We start from the raw sequence: 14,180 nt of genomic DNA, 5'->3' as shown, positions 1-14,180 counted from the left end.
CCGCGGACCCCCATCAAAATATGTTGTTCCAGGGACCCCCAGAAGCAAAGATTTGAGTTAAAAATGTTCGCTTTAGAAATATATATATTCAAAGATTTGCACACATTTTCAAGATTTTTCAAAAATAGCAGATCTACAAGCTCATAGCGCGGCACTCGGTGCCGCGCTATGAGCTTGTAGATCTGCTATTTTTGAATAGCCAAAGTGTAAAATAATGCTTTTTAGCTCAAATCTAAAAATGACACAGTTCCAGGGCTTAATGGGTTAAAAAATAGCTGATGTACAAGCTCGCGTGAGCTTGTACATCTGCTATTTTTTTTAACACGTTCTGAAAAATCGTGAAAGTGTTGTGAAAAATCTTGAATCATTTTGAATATTTTAACGCAAAGCTTCTCTTCTTGGGGTCCCTGGCACGACATATTGTCATGCGGGGGTCCGCGGCCAAATAATATATCAATTTGGGGGTCCTTGGTACAAAATAGTTTGAAAACCACAGATGTAGAGAACACATTCATGTACAAGTACAGGCGCGCACACATGCGCGCGCACACACACACACACACACACACACACACACACACACACACACACACACACACACACACACACACACACACACACTTTTGATTCTTTCGTGTGACTCTGATCAAGTAAATGCATTCATTTATGAAAAAACACAGAGATAAGAGGTTGCTGCCCCGACAACAGTGATGTTTTGGCTCGTTTGTTCTCTCTTGCCCTTGCTTGCAACCCGCACACGCACGCACACACACACACACACACACACACACACACACACACACACACACACACACACACACACACACACACACACACACACACACACACACACACACACAGAGAGAAACGTTTGTGGAGAAAGATGCTAGGCTTGGGTCCAACTTCAGCAACCAGAAAAAAAAAGAAAAGGCCAATTAAGTCTTCTTCAAACATGGTGCGTCATTAGCATAATGCAGGCTAATCACACAGCTCTCTCTCTCCGCTGTGGCTTTGTGAGGGTGAAGCACGTGCGCTGTGTAAGCATCTAGCCAAACAGGACATCAGCTCTTTGCTTGTGTCTTACTTAACCCATTAAGACCGGGAACGCATATACTGTGTGTCATTTTTGAGATTTCTTTTGACTATTCAAAAATAGCAGATCTACAAGCTCATAGCGCGGCACCGAGTGCCGCGCTATGAGCTTGTAGATCTGCTATTTTTGAAAAGTCTTGAAAATGTGAGCAAATCTTTGAATATCTATTTTTTTTAAAGCGAACATTTGTAACTCAAATGGGGGGTGGGGGGGGTCTGTGTCCATATGCATACTCTAAAAATGTTTTCTGAATCCTAAGAGTGGTGCTCCAACTTTTCCATGTCAAGGACCCCCAAAAATGATATGAATTTGGCCACGGACCCCCATCTCGTAACATGTTGTTCCAGGGACCCCCAGATGCAAAGATTTGAGTTAAAAAAAAGTTTGCTTTAAAACAAAGATTTGCACACATTTTCCAAGATTTTTCAAAAAATAGCAGATCTACAAGCACTCGGTGCCGCGCTATGAGCTTGTAGATCTGCTATTTTTGAATAGCCCAAAGACATCTTAAAATGACACGGATGCGTTCCCGGTCTTAATGGGTTAATACTACAAGAAAGTGGCAGAGTTAACGGGATGGTGCTGGCGAGTCACAGAACACGACCTCTGGCCATGTTCTACACGCAGTGAGTCTCGACCTTTCAAGGACCCCCCCCAGTTTGATTGTGCGTACTGTAAGGTCACGGACCCCCCGTTTGATAATATTTTTACCTCTGGGCCCCAAGCTTGTATATCTGCTATTTCTGAGTGTCCAAATGGACCCTAATTTATCGGTTCCATTTTGGTTCCACTCTCAGAGTTACAGACCGGTATAAGGGTCCATTCGGTGTTTAACCATCATCTAGCTGGGGGACCCCCTAGCACCCCCTCAAGGACCCCTGGGGGTTCCAGGACTCCACGTTGAGAACCAGCGAACTACAGTACAGTACCTGCCGTGTTCTGTTCCGTCACATGCATGGGAGGGCACTGAGAATGCCTGCTGTGTGTGTGTGTGTGTGTGTGTGTGTGTGTGTGTGTGCGTGTGCGTGTGCGTGTGCGTGTGTGTGTGTTCATGCGTGTGTGTGCGTACGTGCGTGCGCGCCCATGCGCGCGCGCGCGCGCGCGCGCGCGTGTGTGTGTGTGTGTGTGTGTGTGTGTGTGTGTGTGTGTGTGCTCGTTCAAGTGCATAATGAACAATGTTATTATGTCCAAATCCCAAAAGGAAAGAGGACCTGAACACAAGGTCACTTTGCAGGGACAATTTCCAGGAGCTCGTTAAGGAAAGGGCTACCTGGGGGTTAAACGGCCAAAGTCAGGGTCAGCGGTACATTCTGCTTAGAGCCGCGGGGTGGAAACATCTGGCATGCAGCGGCCAAGGGGTTGAGATTGGGGTCGAAGGTCGGGAACCCAATGCATGTCGATGTAATATATATGCATGAATAAAGTCAATATTACTACTGCAAGGCAAGCACACAGGAAAGTGCATGTGCTCGTGTGGAGTTGCGTGTGTGTGTGTGTGTGTGTGTGTGTGTAGTGTACCTGTAGAGATGTTGAAGTAGGGCTTCTAAGGTCGACCTGTTTATCTTTGGCAGACTCTGGATGAAGGCCGAGTACTTCTTCACTCTCTGCTTCTCGTCCTTCTCGTCTACAACACAGCAACAAGAGATGTTTTCTTTTTAAATGGTGCATTTATATAGCGCTTTTGTCCAAAGTGCTTCACATAGCGCATTACATTCACCCATTCACACACACATTCCCACACCAATGGCGGAGGAAACCACGCAAGGCACCAACCTGCTCATCGGGAGCAATTAGGGGTTCAGCGTCTTGCTCGAGGACACTTCGACATCAACTCTGGGGGAGCGCGGGATCGAACTGGGAACCTCGCGGTTCCCATCCGGCCGTTCTACCGGCCACTACACCCCTGAGCCACTGCCGTCCTAATCTCCCCTAAATTTCTCCCCAATTTAGGCCACGTCCACATGGAGACGTTTTTAGGTGTATCCGCAAAAGGTTTTAATCGTTTAGACGTTTCGTCCGCACGAAGTCGGCGTTTTGGGTCCGCGAATACGCTCATTTCTGAAACCGGGTCCCAGAGTGAATAACTCTGAAGACGCCACCCTTGCGTCTCCGTGTGTACACCTAAAGACGCATTCCTGAATCCATGACGCCATAGCTCCCCCGCACGCGCCGACCCCCCGACCCAATAACAACAAACATGGCGGCCCCCGTCAGCGTTTGCGTTCGTGCTGCAGAAGCTACTTAGCGCGATAGGGGCTTTTACAGCAAAATGTACTGCTCCTACACTACCACCGTCAGCAACAAGTGGACATGGAGAACTGCATATACAACCTGCTGTTTGTGTTTACATCGCACTCTTCTTCTCTCTTTTTGGTGCTTTGTGGCAGCTTTACAGCGCCACCCACATGCCGGGCATATATACTACAGCCTTTTCAGTGGATTTGTGGTGTTTTCAGTGGTTTCGTGTGGACACACATTTCTTGAGACGATTCCGTGTGTACGGTAAACTAAATCAATACTGCAATGTAGAAGTACTCTGTTACAAGTAAAAGTCCGGAATTTGAACTTTACCAAAATTATTGGTGTCAAAATGTACTTAAAGTACCAAAAGTAAAAGTACTGAAATGTTTAAAAATAGCAGATCTACAAGCTCACAACGCGTTGCGATACGACACGTTGTGAGCTTGTAGATCTGCTATTTTCTGTGAAGAGAAAAAAGGAGGGGACCACGTACAGTATAGACCCCGGGGGACCTCATTCAATGAAGTACTGTATAGAGTGGTTAAATGTGGCCCCGTATGTGCTGTACATATATACGTATGTGTTAGTTTTATGCTCTTTTTGTACTGATAATGCATGTGTGTAAATGAAGTCTGGTGCAGAAAGCCACAGTAGAATCTCTTTTTAACCCATTAAGACCGGGAACACATCATTATTTGATACTTTGGCTATTCAAAAATAGCAGATAAACAAGCAAACATCTAGAACTCACATCTTTGCTTCTGGAGGTCCCAAAATATTTTACAGATGTTCGCTTTAAAAAAATATATATTCAAACATATTTTCCGCGATTTAACAAAAAAAAATAGCAGATCTACAAGCTCACAGCGCGGCACTCGGTGCCGCGCTGTGAGCTTGTATATCTGCTATTTTTTTATATAGCCAAATAAATCTTAAAATGACACAGATGCGTTCCCGGTCTTAATGGGTTAAAACCTACTGGGTGTCTGGGGACGATTTTCCGTGATTTTTTTTACAACAGGCCATGTTTTTTTTTGGCAGTTAAATCTCTTAAACTGCCACTAAATGTCACATAACTCACGACCAGGATGACACCGAGTCGACTGCACTTGGATGCAACACAAAAAAAAACGTATTATTCTGTGTGCATTCGTATATAGAGGCTTGTGCCAAGCACAATGCACTGCAGATAAATGATGGGCCAATGTCTCTGTCTTTCTTCAGCATGATGTCACAATAATGTGTGCTTCACGCAGTGGTGTAAAGTAACTAAGTACATTTACTCAAGAACTGTACTTAAGTATGTTTACTTTACTGGAGTATTTCCAATTTGAAAAGAACTATAAAAACTATATCCACTATAATTATTTGAACACTTTAGTTACTAGTTACTTTGCAGATATAAATTATTATATTATTAGAACATACATGAACCACTTTAGCTTTATACCTTGGCTATTTGCAAATAGCCGATCTACAAGCTCTCATCGCGACGCGTTGTGAGCTTGTAGATCTGCTATTTTAAAACATTTTAGCACTTTTACTTTTGGTACTTTAAGTACATTCTGATACCAATACTTTTGTACTTTTACTCAAGTGCATTTTGAATTCCAGACTTTTACTCGTAACAGAGTACTTCTACATTGCAATATTGATACTTTTACTTAAAGTAAAACATTTGAGTACTTCTTTCCACCACTGTTCTTCAGTATGATGCAGTCACACAATAACGTGTTGCTTCATACTGTACGTACCCAGGGCCGACACCCAGTAGGGGTACAGCTCCTTAACCCATTGAGACCTGAAGCCGATTCTACACGTCTCCTAAATCTCAACAGTTTTCTGAAAAACGTATGTTTCTATATCAGTGGTGCTCAATCTTTTTCATGTCAAGGACCCCCAAAATTATATGTATTTGGCCGCAGACCCCCATCAAAATATTTTGTTCCAGGGACCCCCAGAAGCAAAGATTTGCGTTAAAAATGTTCGCTTTAAAAATATATATAATCAAAGATTTGCACACATTTTCACGATTTTTCAAAAATAGCAGATCTACAAGCTCGTAGCTGTATATCTGCTATTTTTGAATAGCCAAAGTGTAAAATAATGCTTTTTTAGCTCAAATCTAAAAATGACAAAGTTCCAGGTCTTAATGGGTTAACGTGTTGCTCCATACGTACCCAGGGCTGACAGCCAGTAGGGGTACAGCTCCTTGGCGAGCAGGGCGTCCTCCGCCCGGGACAGGAAGGTCTTCAGGGTGTCCGTCACGTCCTCCAGACGGTGCTCCTTGTGGCGGAGCTTGACGTTGCGGGCGTCGCGGCCGAACTCCTCCAGGAGCAGAGCCACGCGGCCGGGGTCCCCCGGCCTCTCGTACACTCCCTCCTGGTACAGACCTGGGGGTGGAGAGAGGAAGATAGAAAGACATGGGTGGATGGATGGATGCTCAGTTGGGGGGGGGGGTGTGGGTAAATGGATAATGTATGTGGGTTGGTTAGTACAGTAGAGCTCTTCACAGGTCTAAAAAAACGGACCGGAACCGAAATGGAAATGTGAAATCTAATCCGATAGGCTCTATGCACAGCAGCCATATTGGACAGAAATTGGGCCCCTTCCACCTTCACAGGTGATACCAATGACACTAATGAAGGCTCTGTTCCATTTAGTGTAGCACGGTGGTTCTCAAACTTTTTAATTTCAAGGACCCCCATAACTCTGAGAGTGTACAAATGGAACCCAAATGGACCCGGGAGGGTCCATTTGGTTCCATTTGTACACTCTCAGAGTTACACTCTCTCAAGGAACCATGAGGGTCCCTGGACCACACTTTGAGACCCACTAGTATTTCTAGTGAGCCAACATGCACAACATCAGCACCCTGACTCTGTTTGACCCGAATGGAACAGAGCCTTCATTAGTATCATTGGTAACACCTGTGAAGGAAGTCAGAAGAGGCCCAATTTTTCTCCAAAATGGCTGCTGTGCATAGAGCCTATTCCTAGAGCCGAGAGCCGTTCCGAGATTTTTTTCAATTAACTAAACTAAACCCGGGTGCACCCGTGACCAGTGTTGTCAGATTCTGTGAGAGAAACAAGCAACCAGGCCTCGGAAAACCAGCCCAAAAGAAGCGACTATGGGCCACATGAGCACTTTAAAATATACATCAGCTATTTGAAAATATCAGATCTACAAGCTCACAAGATTGTAGATCGGCTATTTTCAAATTAAATCTTAAGGGGAAATTATAATAAGCAGATCTGGCAACCCTGCCCGTGACAATTTCGTCCGATTCCGAGCTGTTCCGACTTTCTTTTCTTTTTTTTGACCCGGACTCTAATTGGACCGGTGAAATTTGTTTTCGAAACGATTATTTCCGAGATTCCGAGACAGACTCGACCCAGACACCCCTTCAAAAAAGCGCATACAAAACTACAAAAATAAATAAATAAATATGCGCAGAGGTATTAATTTAATATGCGTGACAAAAGGTTTTCTTTGCAAATAAATGTGGACTTTATGAATTTAAGAATCAATATTGACCAATGACCATTTTATGATCAAAGCTTTGCTTTCACCTCGTCAGAGGAATCCATGATTTGCAGCGGTGTTTTCAAATCAGCCTGGCAGCTGGCTTGCCTTGCAGTATGGTGGCGTGCATGCATTGCGCACCACCAATTTTCTTTTGCGCGGCAGTAGGCCAATCTGATCTTAAACCAGCCTAAAACATCACGCAAGATGCACAGCCATTCATGTTGCTGCTGCACTAACCTGATCCTAGGTCAGTCTAAAACATCACACACAAGTTAAACAGCACATCATTGCGTTTCTCTCCTGATTAGTGCAGCCGCGCACACACACACACACACACACACACACACAGAAGGCATTACTACGGGTCTTTTCGTATCCACTCCGATTACGACGCGGTACCGAGTGATTATGATAAAACACGGTTCCGACAGGGTGCGGGTCTCAAGTCCTGTCGGGTATTTTGGGAATCGGGGGGCCGGTGAAGAGCTCTACTGTATAGTATGTTAGGAAGACAAACAAGTATGAGTAAAGAGATGAATATTTTCTACATCACCACCCATCCGTCTGGCTGCTGCCTGGAAGGCTAATTCATTCATTCATTCATTCATTCAATCATTCTTTAGTTATTTATTACCATAAGTTTGAAATAAATAAATAAAATCCAGCGTATAAAATCACAGTGTGTCAAATGTATTCATGGATTATGTAGTGGAGCAGTGAGCACAGCAGTCAACTCATGTTCACTTTAACCCATTTAGACCGGGAAAGAATCTCTGTCATTTTTAGATTTCTTTGACTATTCAAAAATAGCAGATATACAAGCTCATAGCATGGCACGGAATGCTGCGCTATGAGCTTGTAGACCTGCAATTTTTAGAAAAATATGTGCAAATCCCTTTTTTTTAACTCAAATCTTTGCTTCTGCGGGTCCCTGGAACAAAATATTTTCAGATGGGATGGGGTCCGCGGACAAATATATATTATTTTGGGGGTCCTTGACACAAAAAAAGGTTTGCAAACCACTGATAATATAGTACATATAGACAACATAAGTAAAAAAATAAAATAATTTTGTTTACATTTGTAGAATTCCCAGAAGCAAAGATTTGAGTAAAAAATGTTCGCTTTAAAAAATATATATATATTCAAAATAAAGATTTGCACACATTTTCATGAAAAGAAAATAGCAGATCTACAAGCTCAAAAATAGCAGATCTACAAGCTCAAAAATAGCAGATCTACAAGCTCGTAGCGCGGCACTCGGTGCCGCGCTACGAGCTTGTAGATCTGCTATTTTTGAATAGCCCAAAGAAATCTACAAATGACAGAGATACGTTCCCGGTCTTAAAGAGTTAAATAACCGGGACTGGCATTTGCCAACAAAAAAACTAAAAACTGAATGAAATGTAAACAGTAAGTGAAGTAAAACAGTCGGGGCACTGTGTGAAAGAACTTCACCGTATCAGTATTCTGTCTATGGTCTGCCTCTGTGGGCTTTATCCAAAACCCCATAAAGCTACAGACCTTTTCACACTTGACAACATAAGCATTCTAAATGGGACCGAGAGTCTTTTTTTGTTGTTGTTGCTGCAGTGTATGTGAATATCAGTGGCTGACAGGAAAATAAACTTGGACCTTTAAGCGGTTCCCCTAGCAACACAATTCCATTGACAAGGTCTATACAATCCATTTAACCCTTTAAGACCGGGAACGCATGCTGTGTCATTTTAAGATGTCTTTGGCAATTCAAAAATAGCAGATATACAAGCACATAGCGCGGCACCGAGTGCCGCGCTATGAGCTTGTAGATCTGCTATTTTGTGCAAATCTTTGAATATATATTGTTTATAGCAAACATTTGTAGCTCAAATCTTTGCTTCTGGGGGATTCTATAAATTAGTTTTTTGAAAAAAACTATGTTGCTTTAATATCAGTGGTTCTCAAACTTGTGTCAAGGACCCCCGAAATCATATGTATTTGGCCGCGGACCCCCATCTCAAAATACTTTGTTCCAGGGACCCCCAGAAGCAAAGATTTTAGTTAAAAAACTATATTTATATAGAAAGATTTGCACACATGTTCACCATTTTCCCCCAAAAATAACAGATCTACAAGCTGCATAGCGCGGCACTCAGTACCGCGCTATGAGCTTGTATCTGCTATTTTTCAATAGCCAAATAAATCTACAAATCACACACAGACGCGTTCCCGGGTCTTAATGGCTTAAACTCTGCTACACAACACAACAGGAGGGACATGAAATTCAGCGGAGAATAATGCCACAAGCAGAGCCAGGGAACAGCTTTTTAGAGCCTGTAAAAAAAAAGTACATTGCAGCCGCACAACCGGGACAACGAGTTTGCTGATAAAAACGGTACAGTACACACACACACACACACACACACACACACACACACACACACACACACACACACACACACACACACACACACACAACCTAATTTACCTATCGGTGTCAGTACTCACTAGCATGGTAAACCCTCCCTCCGGAAATGTCATTTCCATTTGATTTCAGGAGTGAGTCTGGCATGAACGCCCATTCTGCAATATTGGCTGTGTACGCCAAACAGACGAGCCTATCAGCGTCGTCGCACATCGTTCTGTGATTGACAGCGACAGTTGGCCAATCAGGTGGCGAGTTCGAGTGAGCCCGAATGGCACCGAGTGCAGCCTGAATACAGCCGACAAAACACGAATGGCAGCCATCTTTTCTGTCCGCTATTTTCTCCGCTGTTTTTTTTACTTCAAAAAGCTCTCAAACTTCTATTTTGAGGCACGGAATTTACTTATAAGATATCGTTTGGATAGAATTTAGTTGCTAAACTTCATATATGTGGTCAATTAATCATGACAGAGCCTATTCAAAAATAAAAATTCAGAGAACCGGCCGGGGCGGGCAGTGACACACATATATCCGAATAAGGCAACCTATTTTGGGCATGGCCGTCTCAAAAGTCCCGTTGCGTCACATAGTCTGGAGGTGGTAAAAATGAACTGCTGATTGGCTGAAGGGGAAAAACGATCATTGGCTGAAGGGGTTGTCAGTCAACGGTATTACTCCCGCCCAACTCCAGCCCACAGCCAATATTGCAGCATGGGCGATCAGGCCAGACTCACTCCTGAAATCAAATGGAAATGAGATTTCCGGAGGGAGGGTTTACCAGGCTAAGTACTCACCGTACTGCGTGACAAACGCCATGCAGCTGTCCACCACGATGGGCACGCCGTTTCTGTTCAGCTGCTGGTTCCCCAGGGCCCGGCCGTCGGTGCCGGCCGCCAGCGTGATGGCGGAGTGCCACAGGGCAAAGTCCAACCTGTTGAAACCGTGGATGTAGACGGTCCTGTTGTAGGAGCACAGGAGAAAACACATCACACGCACAACATTTACACAGTTGATTATATTATCTCTAAAGGCTTATTTTAAGAGCATACCTTATTTTCTGAATAATACCCTACACACAAAAATATATACAGTAGGTACTCCAGTGGGGGGGGGGGGCTTATGGTTGAGTTGCTTCATAGCACTACTAGTGAACCTGTTAAGCGACGGTATGGTTCTTTAGGCCAGTGGTGGTGCTCAAACTTTTCCATGTGAAGGACCCCCAAAATAATATGTATTTGGCCGCGAACCCCCATCTCAAAATATTCTGTTCCGGGGACCCCCCCAGAAGCAAAGATTTCATTTGAGTTACAAATGTTCGCTCTAAAAATATATATATTCAAATATTTGCTCAAATGTTCACGGTTTTTCAAAGATAGTAGAGCTCATAGCGAGGCACTCGGTGCCCGTGCTATGAGCTTGTATATCTGCTATTTTTGAATAGCCAAAGTATAAAAGGTTAAAATGATTGTGATGCTATGTTTACACATTTTGCTGGGGACCCCTTGGAACCCCCCCCCCCCCAAGGACCCCTGGGGGTCCCTGGACCCCACTTTAAGAACCAATGATTTAGGCGTTGTTTACTGGTTCTTCAGTTGAGGCACCTCTAATGGTTCTACATAGCAACTTTAACCTATTAAGACCGGGAACGTATCTGAGTCACTTTAGATTTCTTTGGCTGTTCAAAAATAGCAGATATACAAGCACGAGCTTGTATATCTGCTATTTTTGAAAAATAGTGAAAAAATATTTTTTATATTTTTTTCAAAAAACTGTCGATCGCCTCAGGTCTTAATGGGTTAAGATAGGTGATATATAGCAGTGGTTCTCAAACTTTTTCATGTCAAGGACCCCCTAATTGACACTTATTACCCCACGGACCCCCATTTGAAAAGATAAGCCAGGGACCCCCATAAGAGAAGGTTTTTACGGCTCTCTAGCAGTGATTCTCAACCATTTTAATTTCAAGGACCCCCAGTTTGACATGCATTACTAGGCTACGGACCCCCATTTAATGACATTTCTATCTCTGGGACCCCAATTTATATTGTAAAATCAATGTTAATTTAACTCTGAGAGCGTACAAATGGAAATGTGTACACTCTCAGAGTTACAGACCCATAAGGGTCCATTTGGTCCCTGTCCATCATTTAGCTGGGGACCCCCTGGAACCCCCTCAAGTACCCCTGGGGGTCCCCGGACCCCACTTTGAGAACCAACGATATATAGCACACAAAAAGATGTTCCAACCAAAGAACCACTTTTACCACTATTTAGGAATTCAAACCAGTTAGCCAGATAGCTGATAAATGAACTTAGCTAACTGTCTCAAATGCCTTTTCAAATTGCAAAGGCAGGGCGGCAGGCCACACCATTATTAGCCTCGAGTAAGTCTCGTTTCGAAAAACAAAGACGAGACACCATTTGATCTGAACAGCCGAAAGCAATTAGGGAATAGAAAATAATACGTATTGCGCTACACTAACAGGGAAAAGAAAGCTCTTGTGATCTTGGCCTGTGTGTTGTAAAAAGCTCAGATGTGACACGTTGGCCCCCCTCGCCTCGTCTCCCGGACTGGAGCAGCTGGTCCAGGAAGACTTCAGTTACAAGTAAATCATGTGGTTTATAGCGCAGGTGAGGCAACAACACACACTGTGGCTAACAAGGCCCCCCCCCCCCTTCATGAAGGCAGCACTACAGCTAATAGAAAACACTGGCCTCTGTAATTGTCGGTGTTACCGTGTCACATTGGCAAGTTTACACGCCTTTTGTTCTCCCTTTAACCCTTTAAGACCAGGAACTGTGGCATTTTTAGATTTGAGCTAAAAAGCATTATTTTACACTTTGGGCTATTCAAAAATAGCAGATATACAAGCTCATAGCGCGGCACCGAGTGCCGCGCTATGAGCTTGTAGATCTGCTATTTTTGAAAAATCGTGAAAATGTGTGCAAATCTTTCAATATATATATATTTTTAAAGCGAACATTTTTAACTCAAATCTTTGCTTCTGGGGGTCTCCGGAACAAAATATTTTGATGGGGGTCCGCGGCCAAATACATATGATTTTAGGGGTCCTTGACATGAAAAAGTTTGAGCACCACTGATATAGAAACATACGTTTTTCAGAATACTGTTGAGATTTAGGAGACATGTGGAATCGGCTTCAGGTCTCAATGGATTAACAACCATCACAGGAGTCGCCTACCTTCCGCCCTCGACCATCAGCAGCACTTGGATCTTGTCGTCGCCCTCCGTATGTGTGGACACAGCTGGGTGACAGAACATCAGAGAAAGGGTGAGCATGTACAAGCAATAATACCAGGGGTTCCCTAATGGTGTGCTGTGAGACAAGTCCAGGTGTTCTGTGGGGTTTGTTGACAAGCACACATTATTACTGCAATATACTGTATGTACGACTGACTGTACTATGGTGTTTAGTATCAGTGGTTTGTTTGCCAGTTCTATACCGTAAGGAGATAGATTTGAATAGAGATGCACGGTATTGACATTTTGGCTGATATCGGATAATATGCAGGGCCAAATCGGCCGATACCGATATATTACATTATTAAATACTATATTTCATTTTCGAAGCCATTAACGGTCACATTAATTATTGCGTCAATATCGGTGAAATATTGGTCAATATCGGTGAAAAAATATCGGAATTATGTTGACATCAGTTCGATACCAGTATTGCATCTTTAATGAAATATCGTCCGATATCGATATGCTACAGATAATATTGTGCATCACTAGACTTTAACGACTTCCAACCTGGCGTCCCTATTGTGGGCATGTCATTATAAGTGAAGATGTGGCACAATATTTAAAAAGTTGATAAAACAGCCCATCTGCAAGCTTACACAATGCGTCACGTTGCGGCACAAAATGTTTGAAAACAACTGGTCTAACCCTTTGAACCAAAAGAGCCTCATTCTTTTTGTTGCGACCTTTTTATGAAAAAGCTTTTTATGATTATTTAATCAATCAGTGTTTTTCAACCTTTTTCATATCAAGGTCCATTATTTATTCGGCATTTGAGCCACGGACCACCATTTGATGAGATTTAGACTCTCAGCAAAACTTCGAATATTGAAGTAATGCAGATGTCTAACAATAATGTAACTCTTGAGAGCGTAAAATGAAACCAAATGGACCCGTAAGGGTCCATTTGGTTTCATTTTACGCTCTCAAGAGTTAAAGATCTATAAGGGTCCTTTTGGTTACCAACTCTCCATCATTGTAGTAAACGAATGCCCAATTGTATACTCTGTCGTATGTTGCACAAAAGTATCGAAAATACACGCATGTTAGCTTGTAGGTCTGCTATTTTTTGCCCATATGATATGGCCAAAGTAGTGACATCAGGTTGGAAGTCGTTAAGTCTGAGGGTTTTATAAATATTTAACAAATGCAAAGTATTAACAAGAGCTTGAGACTATAATTCTACATTCTGTCTTCCTTCGGAACCTGAAAAGTGGACATACGGTACAATATGTCCACCCAACAACAGCGACAAAATAATACATTCATTGTGCTCTGCAGAATAGCGTATCTTGACAGGTCACAGACCAGACAGTAGTAAATTAAAGTGGAGTTATGTAATGGAAGAGGTGGAGAGCACCAAATTGCATACAACGACCCTAATAATCTCTCACCGGATCATTACGATGCATACTGACCACCCAAAAATAAAGAGAACAGTTGGAAATGAGGAGAGAATGGCTGAGAATAGGAACATAGTTGGTGGGTTTGAATGCTTCTAGGAGCAGCATGCTATGATTTTAAAAACATGATGTCATGTTTTGGCAGGTCTGTCGGTATTACAGCCATGTGAATCCACAAAATAATGATATATATATATATATTTTTTAAGGGGCCTTACCATTTTTAACAGACAGGCATGTATGACA

At 43.0% G+C, this 14,180-nt stretch overlaps 1 protein-coding gene across 1 annotated transcript in view; it reads right to left on the bottom strand.

The window, feature by feature from the left end:
* Positions 1-14,180, bottom strand: part of arap2 (ArfGAP with RhoGAP domain, ankyrin repeat and PH domain 2) — a 226,047-nt gene that overhangs the window by 41,282 nt on the left and 170,585 nt on the right. The window contains exons 19-22 of the mRNA XM_084043154.1: positions 12,470-12,533; positions 10,061-10,224; positions 5,515-5,727; positions 2,612-2,717 (exon numbers count right to left, since the gene is read on the bottom strand). Coding sequence (XP_083899280.1) covers positions 2,612-2,717; positions 5,515-5,727; positions 10,061-10,224; positions 12,470-12,533 — 547 coding nt within the window. The remainder of the gene's footprint in view (positions 1-2,611; positions 2,718-5,514; positions 5,728-10,060; positions 10,225-12,469; positions 12,534-14,180) is intronic.

Source organism: Gymnoscopelus microlampas (genome assembly GCF_963454915.1).
Source record: "Gymnoscopelus microlampas genome assembly, chromosome: 19".
NCBI classification, from domain to species: Eukaryota; Metazoa; Chordata; class Actinopteri; order Myctophiformes; family Myctophidae; genus Gymnoscopelus; species Gymnoscopelus microlampas.
This window is presented reverse-complemented; position numbering and strand designations above follow the sequence as displayed.